This window comes from Physella acuta, unplaced genomic scaffold, assembly GCF_028476545.2.
Source record: "Physella acuta isolate Inbredline_101_S28 unplaced genomic scaffold, ASM2847654v3 ptg000151l, whole genome shotgun sequence".
NCBI lineage: Eukaryota > Metazoa > Mollusca > Gastropoda > Physidae > Physella > Physella acuta.
The window spans coordinates 1,198,281-1,225,069 of NW_026731670.1; the positions used below are offsets into that span (position 1 = coordinate 1,198,281).

At 36.8% G+C, this 26,789-nt stretch overlaps 1 protein-coding gene across 1 annotated transcript; it reads left to right on the forward strand.

Annotated features, from left to right (window-relative positions):
- The first annotated feature begins 866 nt into the window (after nucleotides 1-866).
- On the forward strand, nucleotides 867-20,616 carry LOC131935666 (tolloid-like protein 2). The gene is made up of 7 exons (XM_059292185.1): nucleotides 867-1,140; nucleotides 1,257-1,395; nucleotides 2,099-2,307; nucleotides 18,280-18,396; nucleotides 18,482-18,620; nucleotides 19,324-19,532; nucleotides 19,767-20,616. The coding sequence occupies exons 1-7, from the start codon at nucleotides 1,008-1,010 to the stop codon at nucleotides 19,787-19,789; spliced, it is 969 nt and encodes a 322-aa protein (XP_059148168.1). The 5' UTR covers nucleotides 867-1,007; the 3' UTR covers nucleotides 19,790-20,616.
- Nucleotides 20,617-26,789: the final 6,173 nt, after the last annotated feature.

The window sequence follows — 26,789 nt, forward strand, 5'->3', positions numbered from 1 at the left end:
GGTAGACTAAATCCCATCTTTAAAAAAATTGCATAAATATTATTTAGAAGAATATGTGAAATTCGGCTGCACTAACGTCACTGGAAATAGAATAGAGAAAAAACAATGAGTATTGTGCAAATTTGTTCTCATTCATGAGCTTATGAAACGTTTAAAACTAAATCGTCATTTTAAACGAGTCATTTGGAACACACCAAGAAAAAATAGGAGGTGATTTCTTTTGCATGAAGCTAGCTGCACCAAGGAAACACAGCATATTATTATGAATGCCGAGCCAAAAAAAAAAAAACCATCACACAATAGGAGAAACCTCCATCAACGCTGATTGTTGGAGATGGTGAAAATAATTCTTGGGGATTTCAGTGCAGTAAAGATGCAACAGACATCTCTTTCTACTAAAACTTTCAGCGGCATTTAGCAGACAAGTCCGTAGATGTTACAGAACACATGTTGAATTTAATTAAGATTTCACCATTGTTTGCTTTTCAAGATGATTAATCAACAGACGTGAGTTTGTTAGCTTGTCTGTTTCGTATTTGCATTCATAAGATAGCAAAGAAGAGTTACTTTTTTGTGAAGATATTATCGAGAAAATAAATATGTTTTTTTACCTGGATAATTAAATTGAGGAAACGGCCGTGGGATTGTGCGGATGTTTGTGTCAAAAAGGAACTTTCAGAAAAAAGTAAAAGATTTAACTCTCTAGACAAATGAAATCCCCCGGTATGATTTACCAGTATGATCTAGCCAGCAAGACTCTTTAGACTACATTACTAATAAATGGATGAAACCCTTCTTATATATTTTGTCAAGCTTTCTTCTATTACCGCGGCAACGCGCGGGGACGGCTACGCTAGTATATATAGGCCCGTATATATTGATTTATACAAAAGGAAATGTACATTCATTTTCCTCTTCAATAGTATCTTTGATTTCGTTGTTTTGATATTTGCTCTCTGGGAAATAAGAAATGGTATATACAAGTTACAGGTTAACTGACGCATTCTATGTCAGATACTGATGAATGCAACAGTCCCATAAGTCCATGCCACAAGACATGCACAGACACAGATGGTAACTTTACATGCTCTTGTCAACCTGGATACATCATTGACAGCATTGACACAACAAGATGCAGACGTAAGTTCCACTGAAATTTAAGAGTAATCGTTTTGGTGTTGTGCAATTCTCATTTTAATGTATTGTTTGTTCTAATATGACAAACATGTGATATAGTTATGCTATTGGTTTTTCAGCAAAGTACTTACCTGCTAATACAACTGCAATCGACAACATTGGTCTAATAACTACCCCAAATTACCCACATAGCTATGGATATGACTATACTTGTTTTTGGACAATACCTTCTAAGCCTCAAATGCTGACAACAATCAGGTAAGTTTGCGTTTTATTGTTCTATTTCTACTAATAGCCAACTAAAGTATGAATACTATATTTTTTTAAGTAACGAAAACAAAGGATCTTTTTTCTTTATAGTACTTTAAATAGTATAAATAATATATTTTTTAAATCTATTATTTTCTTCTTTTTAGTTCATTAGTACATACACGCTTGTAAGTTTTTAAAATCTTTCTTTTTCAGTAATTTAAAGTTTGTAATAAAATCGAGGTCTGTGACCAAACTATTGCGCAACTTATGAAATTGATAACTCACGTATAATAGTTTAGGGTGGTTGGATACGTCTGCCTAGAATTTTATTTTTTTAAAAAATTAATACATAAACAAAAAATAAAAATTAATAATCCAATTAAGTCTAATTATATTTAATATTAAATTGTTATCGGGTCATGATCCACGTACCGAATTTTAAGAAATTGATCGGTAAGTAGTGCCCTACATTTCGCTCTTCCATTTCAATCTATAGAGACAGATATATAGGATTAAACAGAGGAATCAATTTAAAGAAAAACTTGTAAAAATAGGTAAAATAATGTTTTAATTAGATGAATTCACTGGTATTCAGCATACTACATGTCCGCCTACACTTCCAATCCGAACTGCGTTGTTGGGAGGATTTAATTTATGCCGCTGTTAAAAACATCAATTTGTTTTATTAACACACTTTCTTTCAATTTAGTTTTATAGATTTTTACTTGGAAAGGGTTAAATCCTGCACCGCTGATAGTCTTAAAATTTTCAACGGGACGTTAACAAGTGATCCAATTCTTCAAGTTTACTGTGGCCAACTTAAACCTGACCCCATCACCTCTTACAGCAACCTGCATTTGGTATTTCGTACTGATGATTCTAATGTTTACCGAGGTTTTAAATTAATCTACACTTACGGTGAGTATGATCAAATGAAAAGACACACATCCATCCATCCATCCATCCATCCATCCATCCATCCATCCATCCATCCATCCATCCATCCATCCATCCATCCATCCATCCATCCATCCATCCATCCATCCATCCATCCGTCCGTCCGTCCGTCCGTCCGTCCGTCCGTCCGTCCGTCCGTCCGTCCGTCCGTCCGTCCGTCCGTCCGTCCGTCCGTCCGTCCGTCCGTCCGTCCGTCCGTCCGTCCGTCCGTCCGTCCGTCCGTCCGTCCGTCCGTCCGTCCGTCCGTCCGTCCGTCCGTCCGTCCGTCCGTCCATCCATCCATCCATCCATCCATCCATCCATCCATCCATCCATCCATCCATCCATCCATCCATCCATCCATCCATCCATCCATCCATCCATCCATCCATCCATCCATCCATCCATCCATCCATCCATCCATCCATCCATCCATCCATCCATCCATCCATCCATCCATCCATCCATCCATCCATCCATCCATCCATCCATCCATCCATCCATCCATCTATCCATCCATCCGCAGAGGGAGGCGGAGGCGCAAAGGATATATAGTAAAATACTCCACCACCTGACGGAGCAGGTGGTAGAGGCGGAGGTACAATGAGATATAGTAAAATATTCCGCCAACTGGCGGAGGGTGAAGGAGCCATGGGTAAGATGGGTGAGGCGGAGGTACAAAAAGATATAGAAAAATACTCCGCCAAATGGCGCAGCAGGTGGTTGATGCGCAGGGGGTGGCGGAGGCGGAGGTACAAAGACATATAGTAAAATACTGCGCCAACTGGCGTTGGTGCAGGGGGTGGCTGAGGCGCAGGGAGTGTAGGTCAGTAGGTCAGTAGGGCAGGGGAGGTGGTGACCATGTTACGTAATGACCACTGGCGACCTAGTTACATAATAATCACTGGTGTTAAGTTACGAAATTTGTTTATTTGTTTTTTTTAATGAGCTTTTAATTTGTTTGTTGTTTTTAATTAGTTTAATTTTAATTTTTTTAATTTTTAAGGGGAAATGCTATGTTTTTTTCTATTTTTTACAGTTTAAGATCTAAAGCCTTTTGAATACTTTAATCATGTTTGGCATATAAAAGTAAGTATTAAACAGCAAAAAAAAGGGGTCGAAAACAATTTTGGTTGTCATGGAAACCAAAAAACCTCCGCAATTTTGCATTTTTCGGTACTTTTGAAAATACTAAGGCTTTTTTATTTATGCATCTATAGCAATCAAATTTAAACTGTTTATATTTCTATATATATTAAAACTTTTGTCACGACAACTTTTTGAAATAATTACTAGTAAGAATTTTACAAGGTCTAAAAAAACGTACCCTTTTTAGTATTCAAAAGTTTCAAATGTGCATATTAATTACCAAATACTTTTATTCTATGAAAGCAATCACAATTCCCTCGTGACAAAAGTTGTATTTTTGCATCAAGAATATTTACTAAAAATATGGTTGGCATTGTTTAATAAATAAAAAGTAGCAGGCTTTTTAGTGTTAAAAACCTGCGAACTGAGAATAACAGCCAAAAGTAACAAAAACTAGGTCAGGAAAGTACCATATCTGTGTAAACTGTAAAGCCGATTGTAAGCTTTGGGTGTTTCCGAGATGTCGGAAATAAAGTTTATTAAATACATGAGAAATCCAGCTTTCAAATGATGTCAAATACAATATAATAACGGATATAAAACTTTCCATAGAGAGCTTGTAAGATTGGGAAAAATTGATTATTTTTTAATTAATAGGGTCATAAAAATCGTAATTCAAACACATAAAATATTTTTTTTCTCTTTAAAGATATTATTTTCTTAATACAACAATGGACAAAGTATCCAAAAGTGCAAGAAACCCATCATGACGAAAAGCAAGAAATTTTGTGATTTTTTTTCCCCTTAATTTTTTAATTTTTAATTTTTAATTTCAACTTTTAATTTTTTTTTTTTAATTTTTAAATTTTAAATTTTTAAATTTTTAATTTTTAAATTTGTAATTTTGAAATTTAATTTTAATTTGTTTGTTTTAATTCATTTTCATTACTTGTTTGTTTTTTTGTTTATTTGTGTTTTTGTTTTTTTTTTCTGACAAGCGTGTACAAAAATAGAATTTCTTTGTGTCGGGTCCCAACAACCATTAACTTCAGCTGCTACAAATTATTCCACACATCAAATAACTTCGGTCGCCAGCGAAGTTTTCGGCGGGTGCCTGTTTGACCGTTACCGGCGGTGATTAATGGCTTTTTTCCCAGTCGGCTTGACAGCGAGCTTGATTTATGGCCGACAGGTACGGGTTCACATGGTGTATTGGAACGTGAGCACCGTCTCCTGTATGCCGCGGTATTCGGAGCAGAGTTTATTTACGATCGTTGAATGGCTTTTCCGCGAAGCAATTACTATTTATCTGAATACCGTTCCCACGGGGGTTATCTCCCCCTGCCGCGCCGGCACGCCAAGGTTATTTCTAACCTACGTTTTTTCTTTGTCCTTCCTCACGCCAGGGTAAAAGTAATTGGTTTTCGGCGCCGGTCTGGCCAAGTATTTACTTTTTATCTTAATACTATCTGGCCAGTACGAGACAGTCTGGCGCCACACCTCAACCGACCAAAAGTATAAATAAACGCGAGAATTTTTTTCTAAGTCACTTCGACTTCGTAGTCCAGAACAAGCATCACCTCCATTTAACCAGCCTGAGACCGCCAGCTTAGGACGCCAGACCAACCAACACATCTACCTAACCCACCACGGACCGCCTACTTTGTCACTTTTTTCTTAACCTTAGGAATTAACATTAAAGGTAAAGTTAATATTACTTTTGTTTTATGAGAGCTAACCCCCTTATTTAAAATAACCTTTAAATAAATCTTATTAAAATAAGCACTCACATGTATTTACTTTAATTTTGTAGTATACTTTAATTTTGTAGTGTACAGTCTAGACAAACACTAGATCGCTACTGAAAATAGGTTTATACCATTTAATGAAATCGGTTTCCAAACAAGAAGTCAAATGTATTCGCTTTACATTTTTCGTGTACAACCGACCCAATGAGACAGCCAACCCATATACTGAACCATTGAGCTACCTATCCATCCGACCCATCCACAGCCAATTACACAACTACAGATCCGGCTAAGACGTTCAAACCAACACTGAGGTAGGTTTAATATTTAATTTAGTTTTGTTTTAAGTAAACCCACTAAAGTATAACTAAAGTTTTTAAAATTGTCAAATGTTTTTTTTATTTTTTTTTATTTTTTAATTTTGAATTTATTTTATTTTTATTCTACAGCCAGCGACCTACCCAAGCATCCACTCGATCCAATCACCAGACAGTTCATCAATTATGCAATCATCCCAATCAACCAGCCATCCAGCCCTGACCCATCACACATGGATAATTTTAGTGGGGTTAGTTTGGTCGAAGTACCCCTCTTAGAGTCCTGCTTTAGTTTAAACATAGACATTTTTAAATTTAATGAAAATCAGGCCCTTTGTCCGAAACTTAGAAGTAGTGATAGCTTTAGGGAGACCATATATCTTTTATATTTTCAAAATCAGTTTATGTACATTAACAATATAGATGGGGCGGGTCACTCTTTCGCGTGTTCTCTGTGTAACAAATTATGGCCCACCATTAAGCAATTGAACAGACACACGAAAGGATGTAATGGGGGCTTTATCATACACAGAAAACAATCTGGGAGATTTTAGCATCATACGGGGTGGATGTAGATATTAACATTGTTTAACCCTTCCGCGCAACTTATGATTTTGAATGCTATTTCAACCATACCGAGTTACCCACGTTAGGTAGAGTTACAAAAAGCGTAGCCAAGCTCGTGCCTTTGTCTTGCTCTGTAGCCTCAAACGTAGATTGACTGGGGACCTCCAAGAATTAGTGACTAGAGTTATTGACAGACTCCATGCAATCGCCGAGGCAGCTTATGGTATTTTGAGAAAACAGTTCGATCCGATTTTTAAGCAAATCAGGAAGCTATTTCCACCTAAATCTAGAGGTAGCAATAATAAGTCGAACGACAAAGGGTTTGATAGGTTTCTTAGCGCTAGATTAGAAATGCCGGTTATAAAGTTTAATTTAGGAAAATATGATATAAATCTCGGTAAACCGTATTTCATTCAGTACTTTTTAGCTTATTCAAACTATGTAGTTAAAAGAAATAATAATCTCAAGTTTATACCAACAAACAAATTAAAGTTCTTAGTTATAGTTAATTATCTAGCACTCGGGTTTAGCTATAGTAAATTCCTCGACGCGTATAATGTTAAAGAGACCAAAGGATTTTCCCCATACGAATATGTCAAAAAATGTAGCCGTCCTTAAACGAATCTTGTTTACCTCCGCATTCGGCCTTTTTTTTTTCATCATTAAAAAATTGTAACATTTCAGACGACGAGTACGCGAAGTGTAGGCAAATTTGGGTAGAGAAGGGGATGCAAACTTTTAAAGATTTTCTTATATGGCATACCAATATTGACGTTAAACTATTTATCGAGGAGCTCGAGCAACAAACTAACTTTTACAAAAATTTAGGGGTTGATTTTTTCAAAGACGCTTTTTCTGTCCCTGTGGTAACCTTAAAATACCTTTTTAAAACACTTCCCGAAGACGTTTCTTTTCTTTGTGGTCCAAGCGCAAATTAGAGTTACATAAAACAATCAGAAATAATATCGTAGGGGGCTCCTCCAAAATTTTTCATAGACACCACGAAAAGGTTGAAACTTTTATTAGGGGGAATAGTAATAAGGTGGTACAGGCCATTAAGGGGTAAGACGCGAACGCGCTTTATTTATGGTCTCTAATGCAAAAAAATGCCGACGGGATTCCCGCTTATTAGAAATAGTGAGGATGGGTTTAGACCGCGTAGAGCTAATCATTATGGGGAACAAGCGTGGCAGTTTCAAAAACAAAGGGCGTAACTATAAAAACCGCGTTTAACGGGGTCGAAGTTAGTTTAGGATCTCGCCATATAAGAGTAGACGGGTGGAACGCGAAGGGTCGAACCGTTTATCAAATCCATGGCTGCCTCTTTCACGGACACCCTGACTGCCCCTTAACTAAAGATAGAACAATGACTTTCCGTAAGTCTGTAGTACACCGAATAGACGCACCATATCAAATTTGTACTCTGTAAAATAACCTAGTACAAAGACATGGGCATCATATACATATTAAATTCCATAGAATAGCTACATAGTAACCCTGTATAGAACATTTGAAGTATTTTTAAACATCACTCACAAACAACACACTATTTCTATCACATCATCTAGTTCTCTCAATACATTTCAATGAGCTCGTCGGGGTTGTTCTGTTTCTTCGTCCCATGCTTCTTTTGCTTCTTCTATGTCTCTTTCAAGTCGATTGGTTGCCCAGGCTATCTGCTTGTTCATCTTCTTAATGCCTTGTGCCCTCGCCATTTCCATATATTCTTCCAGTTCTGTTTCATGCTTGTGCTTTCTGTCATCTTCTTCTCTTTTTGCTGCAATCTTCCTTTCATCATCTTCTATTTTCCAATTCCTTTCCTCTAACCTCCTAGCCCTCTCTTCTGCCTTCCTAGCCTTCTCTTCTTCTTTTTCTTCAGCTTTCGCCTTAGCAGCTTTTTCTTCTCTAGCCTTCTCTTCTTCTTTTCTCTCAGCTTTCTCTTTAGCAGCTTTCTCTTCATCTTTGTTTAGTAGTTCTTTTATAAATGCCAACCTGTCTTCCTTCGGAATGTCAAGTTCCTTCACAAGTGCTGCATATGTTTCAAAATTTGACATTTTGATATATTTTCTATGACATAAAATATAAATTCATTAGTTGACAATAGATAAATGTTAATTAATTTACAATACCCTTTCTTGTATTCTGGCTTTGTTCAGTTGATTAGAGACATCTAGTAATCCAAGAAAAGTTCATAGTACATATATAGTACAAAAATAGTTCACTTTGTTGCTTCCAAAAAGTTGAAAAAATTCAAAATAGTTCTAGTAGCCTGTTACAGAGTAGAAATTTGTCCAGTTTTAGATAAGACATCTTTAGGAACAGTTTACAATTAATAAACTAGATCTGCTCATCCACAGTAGAAGAACTTGAACAGCTAATCCATATAGAAAAAACTTGAACAGCTAAATCCAAATAGAAAAAACTTGAACAGCTAAATCCAAATAGAAAAAACACACAGACGATATTTACTCGACATTGGTGAGACAATATCGAAATAAGGTGATAAAAATTATCACGTTGATGACTTGACTTGAACAAAACGTCTGACTTGACTACAGCAACCCTTCTGACTTGAGTGTAGATAGATGACTTTCAAGAACTTGACGTACTTGGTAAACAGTGGAAGACCACAGACTGTAATATCTCCATTTCTGACATATGTAGCACCAATTCTTCAACCACTTGTGACATCATAAGTAACAGTAATACAATGTAGCAACATCACTTTATTGCCCCCACTTCTGACACCATATGTAACAACATGAATTCTCTGTTGTTGTGGGTTAGCTTTCATACAGGAACACGAGCAACAGTGGCAACTTCAAATGACAACTTTATTTACACTATGTACAGATAAATCCGTGGTACATCCATATTTGAAGATCAACTGATATAGGTACAAATAATAATCACGACTCCAAGTCATGGAGACATCTTACATTCACTGCCATCGTTCCAGTCCCAAGTCCTAGCACACAACACCCGTTCACCTTTCGCTCTCTCTTTTATTCACCACTTTCTCTCCCCTTACGTCAATGAGCGATCTCACCCAAAACACGGAAAAACACATGACGATCGCTCAGACAGTCCTTCCGCTAGCCAGGTACTCTTCATTCATGCAAAACACAATATAATAAAGATACATAATAATACAGTCTGTGACAATCATCATTTACATTTCTCGTATATAACAATTAACAATAAACACAGTAAACATACATACGAAAGAAACTTAACAAAAGGATACCGGTACTTGGTTTTAACTTTGGATACGACGTCGATTTTTCTCTCCTTCGGTACAACTTGTCGAACGACGCCATGCTACATAATGTATATTGTAGAACAAATGTCTTACACGTGTGTTGTCTCACCGCCGTCTTGTTGTGTGCTCCGTCCCAGATTGTGACCAGATCAAATATCACCTTACCGCTGCATTAGGATGATAGTTTTGTGGTATGGTCTCTCTCCCGATATCATTCCCGATGATTACGTCGAATGATCCCCGTTCGAATACTAAGGCTCGGACTTGTCCCGTCACATACGGTGATTTAATGTTTATCAGTGCTATCGGTAGGCGTATGACCGTGCCACCAAACACCTCTACCATTTTTCATTCACCCGTGTATTGGTGCTGTTCGACGTAGCTACTTTTTACAGCAATAGTAGAGCAACCCGTGTCTCTAACCGCCTCCCTCATTATCTGGGCTACTGTTGTGGTCGTTGTAATCATTGTTATGATTTCCGTCCTGCCTCGGTCTATGTTGTTGGCTGTAATAACTGTGTGCCGCATGAGTGTTTGTGTCTCTGGGGTATTCTTGACCCGCAGCCTGATTATTGACCCCAACGTTTGAATTTCTATGCTGACAGTTCCTAATCATGTGACCCGGTTGTTGGCAGTTGAAACACCTCCCAACGTATCTTGTGCCGTTGGTTTGTGTTCCATAATTCCTTTGCCGTCGAATGTCATATCTGTCGTTTCCTGCCTCTAGACCAACGTACTCCGCTGTATCGCCTGTCGCTTTTGCATAGAAGATTGATTCATACTCTGATTCTTTGTTAGCTATTGGTCTATCCGTGTGTGCAATGATTTACTTTTGGCAGTGGCTAGTAAGTTCTTTTAGAGTGGTGGGCTTTCTTTCCTGTATGTTAACTTAGTAGCTGCTTATCTACTGAATTTAATACTTTGTCTATCAAGATGAATTCAATTATATTCTCCACGTTCATCTCCACTCTAGCCGTTTCTAGCTACTTCATAAAAATGGTTTTTAGATCCAACACGTAGTTTTTGAAGTTCTCAGATTTGGATGGTAGTCTGTTGTGGAAATTTTTCTATACGAGTCTTCATTATGTAAGAAGAACTCAACGAGGGTTTCCTTTAATATTCTGTAGTCCTTCATTTTATCTCACTCAGGCCCTGACACGCATCCAATGCCTTCCCTCCTATTAAGACAAGGAGTTGAGTTCCCCACTGCGTATCGCTCAAGCTTGTCGTCCTCGCCACTGTTTCGAATCTCCTGAAATACTCATCTGTTTTCCGAATCTTCCTGATATTATGGAAACTTTGATAGGATGTTTTGATGGCTCATGTCTATGTGTGGTATGTCATGCTTCATTCTTTCGAGTTTGATTGTTGCTTCCGCCTTCATTTTTTTCTACTTCTATCCTTGCTTCTGTCTCCATCCTTTCTTGTTCTCTCTTCTATTTTTCGTTCTCTATCCTTGCTTCTGTCTCCATCTTTTCTTGCTTTATCTTCATTTTTTCGTTCTCTATCCTTGCTTCTGTCTCCATCTTTTCTTGTTCTGGCTTCATTTTTTTCTCTTTCCCTTCTGCACCATCTGTCCATCCTTTCTTCAATCTCATTCAATCTTTTCTCCACCCACTCGTCCAACTTCTCTCCCTCGTATCCGACGCTTCTGCCCAGGCTGTACATATCTGCCAAACTTACTGGTTCCTCCATGATTCTGTTAGGTAATAAACAAACTCAAAGTGACACTTACAGGAGGTCTGTTGGTTCGACAAGAGATAAATGTATATTACCCAGTTGTGGGTGCCGCAGCTCCACAAAGTCTGTGAGCTTATCAGGATCTCAAAGAATGCACAACCAACACGATTGAGGCTAGGTATCACAGTATCCTTTATTTCTCTTTAAACGCGCCACTAGTCCCACATCAACCTGTTTGCTTACACTCCAACTTTCAACTGCCCCCCCCCCCCGCATTCATTCCTACACACCACCTTTCTCTCGCTCACAACACAGCCACTGTCACCCGACCAGTCGCTTCCCTTGTACCCTCGTTCGCTCCGTACAACAACATACACGTCAATACACCCGGCCTCGCGTCTCACTACATGATACATACACACACGCAGTGATCCGTTCCACGTATTCACTTTTCATACACATTACATCTCCACACCTTGACTGATTTATTTAAAAAGACAACCGAAATTACGAAGTACCTGACCGATCTTGTTGACGTTAATGTGGGAATGTGAATGGGGGAAACCATAAAAAGACCAACCCAACTATTAAAGATTATTTAAAATCTATTGACAAATCCCAAAAGACACCGACACCGACCTATGGTAAAAAAATGGCCCTTGACTGAAAAACAGATAATCGAATCTGGTTTAGACGACTCGTATTTTGGTCTGATAGAATGCGACATTAAAGTTCCCGATAGTTTAAGAAAGCATTTTAGTGAGATGACGCCTATTTTTAAAAATACAAACGTTACGCGTGACGACATCGGACCGTTTATGAGACAATACGCGATCGACAACAACTTATTGACTAGCGGTAGACGAACTTTAATCGGTAGTTTTGAAGAGGAGAAAATTTTATTAGCGACCCTCTTTTAAATTGGTATTTAAATCATGGGTTGATAGTAACTAAAATTTTTCAAGTGGTTGAATATAATCCGGTTTCGTGTTTTAAGACGTTTGTGGATACAGTTTCAGACGCGCGAAGAAAGGGTGACATAGACGACAAATACCTGATAACGAGTGAAACAATGAAATTGTTAGGAAACGCGACATACGGTAAAATTTTAACGGATAAAACACGACATGCGGACATGACTTACTGTAGTGATAGCGATATAGGGCGTTGTATTTATAACCCGCGATTTAAAAAAAAAAATGACACAACTTACCGACTTTGTTTACGAAGTAGAAATGTTAAAAAAAGAACATTGATTGGGATCTCCTTGTACAGATAGGTTTTTTCGTTTATCAATACGCGAAACTTAGGATGTTAGAATTTTATTATGATTTTATAGACATGTATATAGATAGGACCGACTTTCATCTCTGCGAGATGGACACTGACAGCTTATACTCAGCCTTAAGCACCGATGACTTGTTAAAGCCGTTAGACCGGGACTAGAACACGAGTTTTTTGACGTTTACGACAAATGGTTCCCCTCAGAAGTATGCGAGTCACATAGACCCCAATTTATTAGCGGCAAAGGCACGGTAGATCTTTATTGTCAGGAGTGTCGGGCTAGGAAAATTTATGAATAGAGAACACCGGGGTTGTTTAAGTTAGAGTATGTAGGGGATGATATCTTTATGTAGTAAGACTTACCACTGTTTCGGAGACTATAATAAAACATCAACCAAAGGATTATCCAAAAAACACAACACACTAGGCAAAGAGTCTTTTATGCAGGTCCTCACAACAAAAGAACCAAGTGGTGGGACGAATACAGGTTTCAGGGCTTACAACAAGGGGATATATACTTACACCCAACACAGAAACTCACTTTTTTACTTTTATATTAAAAGACAAGTACACGCAGACAATGTGACAACATCTCCCCTAAACATATAAGACTTTGACAGTTATAGTTTTAACCATGACTTTAACGAGACTTTAATGTAAATATGTAAATAAGAAAGAACCCTGACTGTATGCTGATGGGGTTGTTTTTATTCAATAAAAAATTATTATATACATTTTAATGGTCTTTTGTGATTTTTATGGTGTTTTGATATTGTTTTCTTAATTGTCCCTGAAAGTTATGTAACTCGGTATCCTGTATAAGATGTATTTCCGGTATCAAAATCAATCATTTAAAACCCTGGATCCTAGTTGGAAACATCTCTTTACGGCTCTGATCGGTGGCCGAACCAGGAGTGGTAAAATAGTATTTGTCCCTGAACCCTATACCATGTTCAGTGAATGTTTTTGTCTTTACTGCTGTGGTTGGGATTCTGCTGAGAGAACGGCAATGTTGGAGCAAACAGAAACTGGTCTTGACATTGGTCCAGATGAAGAGAGATTGTATCCTGTACAGATGATCAGTAGCTTTCATGAGACTAAGCAAGGGGAATGAGTCTGGCGTATGAGAGAGTGTTTGTACAGCGGCCGACAGGTGGAACTTTTATTGAACCCCTTGATGCGACTCCACCAGCACCCAACCCAGCCCCCGTCAGGGACAGCGACCTCAGGTTCCACGATGAGAAGGAAAGAATCCAAATATTTTTGGGGTGTTGGTCTACCCTGTTTACCCTATCAGTTTGGCTAAAACTGGTTTTGTTTTCATTGGACCTGACGACCTTGTCAAGTGTGTTTTCTGTTTGAATACGTTGAGGGGCTGGGATGTGGTAGAAGATGAACATCGACGCCAATACCCAGACTGTGCTTTTGTACGGGGTGCACATTTACACACGCACACATACACACAACACACTTACAGGAGTTGTTTAAAGTAAATAATTTTTTTATACATTTAAATGATCTTTTGTGCTTTATTGTGATATCTGATTAAAAGGTGTGACAGCTTTCCCATCCAACTTTGAAACTGTTGAAAACAAAATCAGTCCCACTCTAGTATAAATTCTACCACAACCAACTCCAAAATATACATGTACCAACTTTGAACTATGCATCGGTGAAACCAAAACTCCTCTGACTCTTGTATAAACTCTGCCCCCACCAATTCCAAAACATCCACGTACCAAATTTGAAACCTGCCTAGGTGAAACCAAAACCATCCACATACAAATAAATAGTCGTCCCCATTCAACTTTGAAACCTGCGTTGTTGAAAACAAAACCCTGTCACACTCTGGTGTAATTTCTGCCCCATCAATTCCAAAACATGTATGTACCAACTTTTAAACATGATTCGGTGAAAACAAAAACCACCGACACTCAAAGCGAAAAGCGCTCACACTCAAATCAGAACTGTCTGACATTAAATCTAACTGTTGTTGATGTGTGACATCAATGTACGTTGGTGATGGATTAGAGCTCATGTCCAATGGAATTCACGTACGACTCAAACACGTTAGGAGGGCTGGACGATAGTAGTATTAATGGTGTCACCATACCATACTTTCATAAAATGAGTGGTTACGATCATATTCATTAAGTAAACGGATGAACCTCTGGTATTTTACCACTTACAAATTTAGATTTGTAATACAACCTCTGATAGTCTACATACAACACCCGGGATCAACTCGGGTTGTTCAACATTATTCCTTTACTCGATCAAAAACCTATGACACTGTGCGTATAACTACTAGTGGTAGGTGAGGCGCCAGACTGTCTTGTACTGGCCAGATGGTATTAAGATAAAAAGTAAATACTTGGCCAGACCGGCGCCGAAAACCAATTACTTTTACCCTGGCGTGAGGAAGGACAAAGAAACAACGTAGGTTAGAAATAACCTTGGCGTGCCTGCGAGGCAGGGGGAGACAACCCCCGTGGGAACGGTATTCAAATAAATAGTAATTGATTCGCGGAAAAGCCATTCAACGATCGTAAATCAACTCTGCTCCGAATACCGCGGCATACAGGAGACGGTGCTCACGTTCCAATACACCATGTGAACCCGTACCTGTCGGCCATAAATCAAGCTCGGCTGTCAAGCCGACTGGGAAAAAGCCATTAGTCACCGCCGGTAGCTGTCAAACAGGCACCCGCCGAAAACTTCGCTGGCGACCGAAGTGTGGAATAATTTGTAGCAGCTAAAGTTAATGGTTGTTGGGACCCGACACAAAGAAATTCTATTTTTTTACAAGCTTGTCAAAAAAAAAAATAAAATAAAAACAAATAAACAAAAAACAAACAAAGTAAATCAATTAAAACAAACAAATTAAAATTAAAATTTTAAATTTAAAAAAAAATTTAAACATTTAAATTAAAAAATTTAAAAAATAAAAAAATTTAAAATTAAAAATTAAAATTAAAAAAAAAATTATAATTTAAAAAATTAAAAATTAAAAAAAATAATTAAAAGTTAAAAAATTAAAAATTAAAAATTAAAATTAAGGATAGGCACCACGGATAGAATCTTTTTTTTATTTAACACATTTCTGGGTGTTTAATAAGTTTATATGTTTAAAGTTGTTAAGCTATAGACAAAAAAAAATTTGGATATAGCCGTCAATTGCAGTCCTGGTTTCAATGGAAACCGCAAAAAAGTGTGAAAACTAACACTTTTTCAAAGCGCTATAACTTCGTACCCATAAGAGATTTTTAAAAGTGGATGAAAGATTTAGATTTCTCAAACCAAACTATATATTTCTACGTTTACTCATTGCGATGGCTCGTACTCAATTTTTGATACAAATTTTTACGTAAATTTATTTGCAAAAATTAGGGGGTGGTGTTACATAAATATCATTATTTCATAAAGTATTGTCGTAAACTCAAAGTACACTTAATGTTTTGTAGATGGTATAATGCTAAATGCACGTGAAATGTTTTAGTCTTGTATGACAAAGGGTTCTAAAGCCTTTGCGATTTAAATGTTGAATTTTGAGTAAAATGCAAAGTTGAGAAAACGTAAAAAGAAGAACGGGAAAAAGCACTTTGCGTTTTCTCAGATAGAAAACAGATAAAACGTCTTCCTATATGTATAAGAACCATCTGTCTAGTAAAATACGCTTTGATTTATGCTGTAAGTTTTAGACAGATTTTTCTATGTAAGCAGAAAATATGTATACAACAGGTAATGAATTTATGACTATTAAGTAATTCACATCCTATCAATCGAGCGGTTTTCTCAGGACAGCTATCGTCAAACCAGATCAAGTTTTGTTTGTTAGCCGGTCTTCTCACTTCAAAACAATGTCTTTCTCTACTTAAATTCTAGCTTACACAAGTTTATTGCCTTATAATAATAGCCTACTACACAACCCTGGGTACAACGCTTGAGGCTAGGCAAGCCCCTCCACCCCACCCCACCGCTGAATAGTGCGCGAAGAACCGATGAGCCATAGATTACCAATCTTCATTCAACCGTAAATAACACATCTGTGTAGATAGGGTCAAGTACAGGGCCTAAGAGAATGCTTCTCAGCTATCCTATCTAGTATTTACATTCGTTGCTACCACACCCTTTACGGAGAGATGGGCATAAACATTAACACATGTGTCGTATACAGTCCGGTGTAAAGCCTGATGAACGCGTTCAAACCTATCACAGCATACCGTAACAAGATTACAAACCGCCGTTGGTTTAATGGCGAGAAGGGAATGAAGGGGGTAAAGGGGATGGACAGTACTTTCTTCAAACTATTAGTCATTTCCATGACGCATTGTTTCAGCTTAGTATAAAGCGTACGAAGCAGTGTTTAATATTTTTCCAGTGATAATCAACAGTACATTTCTAGGCAAAGTTTCAATTATTAAACTTAATGTTGTTGTATAACTTTAAAACAACAAATAGAAGAATAAACGCAAATGAGGTAAACAAACGAGACAGACGGTTGTTTTGTTTATCTAGAAACAAGATGGCTGCATAGCACACGTGGTTAGTTGCAACCTATTGTGAATTATTTTGATTTACTGTACTATAATATGATTGGTCAAGCGTATCAATGAATCTCTTCCCATTCATAATTTTTACGCGCATGCCCTAATACTGAGTTTGATATAAAATTTTACTTTGTAGAAACTTCTAACCCACTTATTTTTAGAACAAAAGAAAAGGTCACTACACCAGCTGGTACACGAGTGCTTGGCCCTTAGATTGCTGTAAAGTTTATGGTGCCTCGCGGGCAATAGATGATCTAATACCCGCCCGAAGATAGCCGCTGTCCGCGTATTAGTGTGAAAACTTGCCGGGGGTACCATGTTTCACATCGCAATAAACGGATAACCGTAAGCTGTAGAAGAAGTCCTAAATGATCGGGTTAGATCGAATTAAGAAATAAAAATTTTGGGGAGCAAAATTAAAATTTTATCGAAAACATGGTTAGCTTGTTCCCTAAAATATCAAAAAATTAAAAAAAGTAAAATTAAACTAATTAAAAACAACGAACTAATAAAAAAACTCATTAAAAACAAACAAATAAACAAATCAGGTAACTTATCACCAGTGGTAATTATGTAACTAGGTCGCCAGTGGTCATTACGTAACAAGGTCACCACCGCCACTGCCTTACTGACCTACTGACCTACTCCCCCAGCGCCTTCGCCACCCCCTGCGCCAACGCCAGTTGGCGGAGTATTTTACTATATGTCTTTGTACCTCCGCCTCACCCACCTCACCCTGCGCCTCCACCACCTGCTCCGCCTATTCCTATATCTCATTGTATCTCCGCCTCACCCACCTCACCCATGGCTCCTTCACCCTCCGCCAAGTGGTCTAGTATTTTACTATATCTCATTGTACCTCCGCCTCCCCCTCCACCACCTGCTCCGCCAGGTGGTGGAGTATTTTACTATATATCCTTTGCGCCTCCGCCTACCCCTCCCCCTGCGCCTCCGCCAGAAATACTAACCAAAGGGGACCTTATTTACTACTTATAGGTATTATGTTGGGTGGTGCATACTATGGGTGTTACGTTGGGTGTTGCATACCGTGTGGGATAATCTGTCAAAACTCCCACACACCCCGTCTCAACGAAAAGTCCGATAATTGTTTTATACTACTTCCTAAAGAAAATGACAAAACTAGAGTAACGTATCTATTTATTGTTGTCTTAATTCAAGGAATACTTGAAACATTCAGTTGGGAGCAAAATTGGATTTCCTGGAAAATAATTTTTAAACAATACGTACCATAATTCGACCATATTATGTTACTTTTGTTAGTGCCTATAACAAACAAACTTAGACCAGCTCATTTTCATTGTATTGATAAATAATCTAAACACAATTACAATATGCACCTCTTCCTGTGTATCACTTAATACTATTCAATTTTTTACTCATGAATATGTAGGCTTTTTGCAAGAAATCTTTTATTTTTAACACAATTTTAATTCCAGAAAAAGATGAGTGCAGTAATCCCAGAAGTCCCTGTCACAAGACATGTACAAACACAAATGGCATGTACACTTGTAATTGCCAATCTGGATATTTATTGGATGGATCAGAATGTAAAGGTGTGCCACATTTAAATTAAATCTCAGTAGTATCGTTCTTTTCTTTTTAAAATGTTTTTATTTTTAAACCATCTTTATATTGCAGCAAACTACTTGCCTATGAATGCAGCTGCATCCGACAACACTGGACTTATTCTTACACCTAACTATCCGCAATGGTATCCATATAATGTTAGTTATTTTTGGAGTTTACCGCCTCGATCACAAATGATTACATCTATCCGGTAGGTGTTTTTTTACGAAATATACATTAGGGTAATACATGTTCTAAAAATGTAAAAAGAAGTACAATTTGAAATAATTTTGAAACATGTTATATTGTGTTTCGTAAAACAAAATTAAATTATTAAAAAATGATATATTGATTTAGATTCATTAATTTATTTGTTTCACTTGGAATTTTTTTTATTTCTGCAAAGTAATAGCAAAATTATCTTTGATCAGTTGCAAATACCTTTAGCTATTGTTTGGATGATTAGTATTCTTAGGATCCAGTCTAATTTATAAAAAAAAACTTTATATGTGATGCAAAAATCGGCTTTAATGTAGAACAGTAATTTGAAAGTAGATTTTTAAAGTTATTGTATGCCATATTTTATTAGATACAATTTTTAAGTTTCTAGATAAGATACTAAAATTTAAAATTATAATTTATTTTAATAGATGTTCATGTTTTAATTTCGCGCCTAGGAATTATAAACGGCTCGTTCATTTTTATCTTTCAATTAAAATATCAAACCCGAATAATATGACCACTCAAACCTATTTATTGTCTATCATTGGACTTTTTTGTTAGTCAATCAGTACAACGTCACTGTTTTATGAAATACTTTGATCTGCTCTGTGTACTGTTCTGTTAAAAGTTATACTGCTTCTGCAAATTTTAAATATTTTGTTGTATTTACTTGTATTTACTTGTACCTCCAGTTTCTTAGATTTTGATTTAAACTATGATGACAACTGCGAATATGATTATCTTAAAGTCTATAATGGAACGTCAGCCAATGATCCTCTGATAGATGTTTACTGTGGTGTGGGTACCCCTAGTCCAATCAGCTCTACTAACGGTCTGTTTTTGGTATTTGGATCTTATGCCGGACCTACTAGACTCGGATTCAAAATAGCTTACACCTACGGTTAGTTTGGTTTAATTGTTTAAATTAAAACGTTTGTTATTTATTATCCTAAGATAAGTAAAAAGATAATATATTAGTGTATTACGCCACCATCTAATAACAATTATTGTATTACTTTTTTGTAAAAGAAATATTTCTTACTTGCATACATCTATTTGCGAAAAAATATAAAGTTCGATTTATTATTGTTATTAACATTATGATCATTTTCTAACTTGACTTTTATTTCTTCAGAATCTATGCCGACACAAGAATAGTTTGTTTGGGACGTTTGGATGAGTATTTTCACACAAAAGTTCAACAGTTTTTTAGTTTAGCACAATCGGGTTTTAGGCCCACATACTTTGTTTCTACGGTTTCTAATTATTGATGCGGGATATTGTGTATGGAAATATTTTGTTTTAAGTCAGCAGATAGAACTATTTATTCTTTAATTTCAGTTTTTAAATAACAAAAAAAAACAACTGGTAGAGTTCAAACGTTTTTATACATCTATCTTATTTACGATGTATGTAAAATTCCTATATTTCCTTTCTATTTTGTCAGGTTTAAGCCAGTTTACTGTCCAAGAGTAGTACACATAGCATTAAACTGGTCTTGAATATTTCCTATGCAGCAGTAAATAGCGGTCTGACAAGCATATATTAGACAGTTTACTATGAGAACACTTGATGAAAAAATGTATATTAATGTATTTGTGTCTATTAGTAAAACGCATTTCTCTCAGAATATTATTTTATCTACAAAACAATTTGTGATACTAAAAAAATTCTCAAACTGTATTGCATTACAGTAAGTGATTGAATTAAGCATAACTATTTGTTTTTCGCTTAGCGTTTACTTGCAGTTTTTTCTTTAGAAATTTCATTATTAAGAAATACTGTAAGCTTACATATTATAAGGTCGGGAAAATTGTGTTTAATTATTCAGTTTTTATTTATGTTTTTATAATTTTGATGTTTAAAGTTAGTTTGAATACTGTTGTAATACATATTTTACTTATCATCTTGAAGTTTAAATTAAATATATATATTGGCATATTAAAACCTTTCTGGGATGTCTATTCTGACATGTGTGGCATACTTAAAGGGATTTGCACAACTATTTATTATTTTAATATATACTATTCTTTAAATATCAAAGTACGAGAAAAATGGCCCGTTGAGGAAGGGTACAACGGGCGCTAGGCTGATAGTGCTGTCTCTTTTCTCTAAACTAAAACCAACCCACCCCCCACACACCACCCCCCACACACCACCCCCCACCCCAACCACCCCCACCCCCACACACCACCCCCCACCCTCCCACACACCGCCCCCCCAACCCACCCCCCCCAAAACATGTCTACCGTCCCATTCAACGAAATATAATTATATACTTTTTCCAGTGTCCGCCCCCTCCCCGAAAATTTGAAGTACCCCCACCCCTCTCCGGGGAGGAAAAAGTCTGAAAGAAACACTGAAACCAACCCACCCCCACACACCACCCCCCCACCCCCCCCCCCACACCACCCCCCACCACCCCCCCCCCACACACACCACCACCCCCCCACACACCACCCCCCCACCCCTCCACCACCCCCCCATCCCTCCACCACCCCCCACCCCCCAAAAAACATGTCTACTGTCCCATTCAACGAAATATAATTATATACTTTTTCCAGTGTCCGCCCCCTCCCAGAAAATTCTACCCCCGCCCCCGAAAATTTCAAGTACCCCCACCCCTCTCCGGGGAGGAAAAAGTCTGAAAGAAACACTGAAACCAACCCACCCCCCACACACCACCCCCCACCCCCACCCCACCCCTCCCACACACACCCCCCCCCTCCACCCCCCCCCCCCCCAAAAAAAAAAAACATGTCTACCGTCCCATTGCAAGAAAACCACGTTTTAGATTAGACACATTAATTAGGCGGTAATTTTATTATAGAGTATCGATGAGGAAATTTCTTTTGAGTTGTGGAGGGGGGGGGGGGCTCAGACGTTCTTACGCGGGGGGTGGGGCTTCGCCCCTACCCGAAGAATTGTATGCAAGAAACTCTTCACGCAAACCATTTAGATTAGACAACATTTCCTTTTTTTCAATGTTTACGCGATAATCAATGACGTCATTTTACTGTGTGCACTCTCTGGTTTGAGATTATGTTCTACTCTACGCTAAATGTGTCGACGTCATATTTCGTTTTTCGAATTACTGTGCATGTTTTTATTTTGCTTGTGTTTTCTCTAGAGCGTTCTTGTCAGACAAAGCGTTCTTGTCAGACAGAGCGTTCTTGTCAGATAGACAGACAGACAGCGAAACTATTATTATAGACGAGAAAAATGGCCCGTTGAGGAAGGATACACCGGGCGCTAGGTTGATAGTGCTGTCTCTTTTCTCAAAACAAAAACCACCCCCCCCCCCCCCACACACACCACCCCCACCCCCACCCACACCACCCCAACCCCCCACCCCCCCCCCCCACACACCACCCCCCCACACACCACCACTCCCCCACCCCCACCCCTACACACACCACCCCACACACACACCACCCCCCACCCCCACCCCCCCCCAAAAAAAAACATGTCTACCGTCCCATTCAACGAAATATAATTATATACTTTTTCCAGTGTCCGCCCCCTCCACGAAAATTCTACACCCGCCCCCGAAAATTTCAAGTACCCTCACCCCTCTCCGGGGAGGAAAAAGTCTAAATTAAAACCACCCCCCACTCACCCCCACCCCCCCCCCCCCCCCCACACACACACCCCCCCCCCCAAAAAAAAAGCATGTCTACCGTCCCATTCAACGAAATATAATTATATACTTTTTCCAGTGTCCGCCCCTCCCCGAAAATTCTACCCCCGCCCCCGAAAATTTCAAGTACCCCCACCCCTCTCCGGGGAGGAAAAAGTCTAAATTAAAACCACCCCCCCCCCACTCACCCCCCATCCCCCCCCACACCCCCCCCCTCCCCCCACCCCCCACCCACAACCCCCCCCCCCCCCTAAAAAACATGTCTACCGTCCCATTCAACGAAATATAATTATATACTTTTTCCAGTGTCCGCCCCTCCCCGAAAATTCTACCCCCGCCCCCGAAAATTTCAAGTACCCCCACCCCTCTCCGGGGAGGAAAAAGTCTAAATTAAAACCACCCCCCCACTCAACCCCCCCCCCACCCCCACCCCCCTCAGACGTTCTTACGCGGGGGTGGGGCTTCGCCCCTACCCGAAGAATTGTATGCAAGAAACTCTTCACGCAAACCATTTAGATTAGACAACATTTCCTTTTTTTCAATGTTTCAATGACGTCATTATATTACTGTGTGCACTCTCTGGTTTGAGATTATGTTCTACTCTACGCTAAATGTGTCGACGTCATATTTCGTTTTTCGAATTACTGTGCAGGTTTTTAAATTCCTTGTGTTTTCTCTAGAGCGTTCTTGTCAGACAGATAGATAGATAGAGAGACAGCGAAACTATTATTATAGATTGTTTGTTTTTCTTTCAGTTTGCCTCTAGAGTTCTAAGACTTCGTAGGTTAGCAGTGTAATTCAAAAACGAACGTATAAATGAGCAAAGTAACCCATCGTTGTCTATGTTTGACACAAATTAAAAATTGTTATTTAAAAAAATGGAAACAATTAATGAATTTAGAAAACATATATATATATATATATATATATATATATATATATATATATATATATATATATATATATATATATATATATATATATATATATATATATATAACATAATTTTAAATAAAACGGAAGTGATCTCCCATAAACTTTCTCGAACATTCTCATATAACGCCACGGGAGATGGCAACTTGGGATATGGACAATATCAATATTTTCAATCCATTTATAATAACAAATTGTTTATAATAGAACAGAATCTCTTAGAAAAAAGAATTGCACATCAAGTGAACGCCAAAACAAAATGTGTTTATAGTGTGGGGTGTTATTAGTACTTTTTAAATTCACATGTGTTTTTTGAGAACCCGAAAATAGCCTAAATTACTACTTTTGGTCAACGAAATTACTCAAAATTTTATAGAAGACAGAAATTATATATTTTACTTATATGTAAAATTTCATTTACCTATCTGAAATAGTACTCAAGTTATAGGCTTTTGAAAAATTCAAAGTAGTAAACGTTCCACTTCCATTTAGCGGAAATTGCTCAAATATATACGGATCTACGATTTTTATATAATACTTATGTATGAAACGTCATCAACCTAGCTGTAACGGTAGCCTACTTACATTATCGTATTTACACACACAGACAGACAAACATACACACACGCAGACATACGGACAAGATTGCAAAACTATGTTTTTCCGACTCAGTAAGGCGTAAAACGTCGAGATTTGCGAAAATCTCATTTTTTTTGCACGATTACAAGACTTTCTCTATACTTCGTATATAAAATTGAGAAACGGAAATTTAAAGTTGTATTCAATTCGAAACATGACGAAGCAGTAATGTCGACATTTATTTTAAAACCATTTTCACTCTTTAAATGTTGGCACATTAGTTATTACTTAAATGTGCTTTTAAAATAAATATTTGTTAAAAGAAGTAAACATCTTGCAAGAAATAAATTATAATCTGCTTTTGCTAAGTATAACTATCATAATGTTGACGAACTTTTTGGTGGTAGATCAGGGTTATATGATCTCTTACTTTTTAGAACATTAGATCCATGCATCAGTTAATACTATTTTTCAGGAGTTAAACACTTGTATTGAATAATAACATGTTTTATTTAAGTACATACAACGTATCTTTTAATACAATTTTAACCAAATAGACAATTATTGCTTACCAAGAAAACAAAAAGAAAATGAAAACTCATAACTACACTTGACAAATTACTCAATTTAATGTAAGTATCGTTAGCATACATACATCACGTTTAGAGTTACAGTTAACTAGCATAAAATAAATACAAATGCAAATGTTAGTTTTATTTTCTTTTTGTTTTGTCATTAAGAAAACTATTTTGTGCTTTTTTCGAAACACTCTAGAATCTAGACCAACAAGGAGCTTCTTTACTAAACTATTTCAGCCATAATTATGTTAAAAAAATGTTGGTTTATTTAGCAATGGATTTGGCTAAATTAAGATATAACTTGATTTAAAAATAATATTCGCGTAAATAAACTTTCTTACGCTGGATCTAAGTAAAGTATAACCTAAAAAATTAGCACACAATGGTATGGTCCAACTGGCCAAAATGATAGTTACAATGCCAGCGGTACTGGTTGGAAACACATCATGCCTTTGATGTTGTTTTTTTTTATTTTACGAAATATATATTACACAGTGAAAAATCACTATTCTCGCAATTTGTTATAATTTATTATTTACAGATGACGTTAGCTTGAATAATTTTTTTATTTATTATTCAAATGCGGTTCGTGCTCAGAAAATAGAGAAATAAATCGGAGTTTTTAACATAAAAACACGTACACTGAGGAGCGACTTCTTTTTAGATGTGAATGATAAAGTTGCCTCTCGGGACTTGGCGGGACACGTGGCAGGTGAAGTAGAGTTCACATACAACATACACGCAATTCGAATTTATATTTTCATAAGCCCGAGTTGTGCTGTATTGAAAACTGTTTTGCAATGGGAAAACACCTGATTCTGATCAGACACATTTAATAACTTATATGTAAAATTAAAAAAAAAGGTGGTAATAAGATAGGCCTATATTTTTGGAATAGACTAGGCTTGCACATAGATTGCATAACGTCTATTAACTCTTCTAGCCGGCCCCATTAAAATAAAATTGTGACTTCATTTCTACTTCGGCATCGAAGGAGTCAAGCCAATGTAAACATGCATAACGTCACACATTATATATATATATATATATATATATATATATATATATATATATATATATATATATATATATATATATATATATATATATATATATGTATATATATATATATACATATATATACACATTCATCTATACATGTACACATATACAGTCTTATTTATGCAATTTTAGCAAAAGATATATATATATATATATATATATATATATACATACATATATATATATATATATATATATATATATATATATATATATATATATATATATATATATATATATATATATATATATATACATATATATACACATTCATATATACATGTATACATATACAGTCATATTTATGCAATATTAGCAACCGATAACGATTGATGTTTTTATTCTCTACAAAAATATATACAGGTAACTTGTATTGAACAAATACATTCTTAACAAATAACGAGTTTTACAATACGAAATACATTCTGTTCACTGAATCTATGCAACTTGCAGTAATTAGTTTCGTCTTTAAAACCTAAGTTTGAATTATCGGCGATATGAACACAAAATACAATACATTAATTTTCTGTGTGTTTTTGAAAATTTGGGACTCATGGTGCCTTCAATTGATAAATTACTTTTACCACATTTCGAAAATAAACTAGGGGTAGATTATAACTAAATGAACTACACCATCCCAGTTCGCAAGATTTTTTGGAAACAAAACGAAAAAAACAACAACACAACAACATATTATGGGTGTAAATTTCATTTCAATATTGCCGAAGAAAGTTTTCAAAAATATCCTTTCGTTCGGTCACAAAAATTTAATTTCTTTAATTTCTTCTAATTTGTATTGGCTAAGATTACTAAGAATATACAAAACCATGCACACCGGTGGCTGAGGAAGTCGCTAGTGAGAGGTAACGTCTACTTGTACACGCTGCGAATGGCCAGACTCGTGCAGATCTCGTGAGGGGGCGGGGACTAGCTCTGCTCGTGTGGTTTAATTTATAAGCTTTTCTGCCGCATCTACGAGGCATATTTTACCGATCACAAGCCGATCGTCATGCAAATCAAGCGTCGTGGAGGATAAAAATTCATTTTTTTTTTCAATCTCGTTAATAAATATTTTTTCTATTTTGTTGTGAATTATTAAAACTACTTGTGTTGCATTATTAATTTTCTGAATATATGATTTATATCAATTTTTTAAAAGCTCATTATGGTTTACATAAGGAAATTGCGCATAAATTGTCACTAGACTTTTAATTAACTTGTTTACCTTACATAACTGATTTAATACTTGTCGGGGAAAAATCATGGATAAAATGATGGGTAGGGGGGTTACCGTACAACGTATGTAAAAGAAATATCGAGTTATATTACTATTGATTAGATAATACTATTGACTTTTATTAGGGAG

What these genes read in the sequence shown, in the direction of transcription:
- LOC131935666 (XM_059292185.1), top strand. Translation starts at nt 1,008, where the DNA reads ATGTCAGATACTGATGAATGCAACAGTCCCATAAGTCCATGCCACAAG. An exon ending in TGACACAACAAGATGCAGAC is followed by an intron (nt 1,141 to 1,256) that starts GTAAGTTCCACT and finishes TTGGTTTTTCAG; the next exon opens with CAAAGTACTTACCTGCTAAT. An exon ending in CAAATGATTACATCTATCCG is followed by an intron (nt 18,621 to 19,323) that starts GTAGGTGTTTTT and finishes TTGTACCTCCAG; the next exon opens with TTTCTTAGATTTTGATTTAA.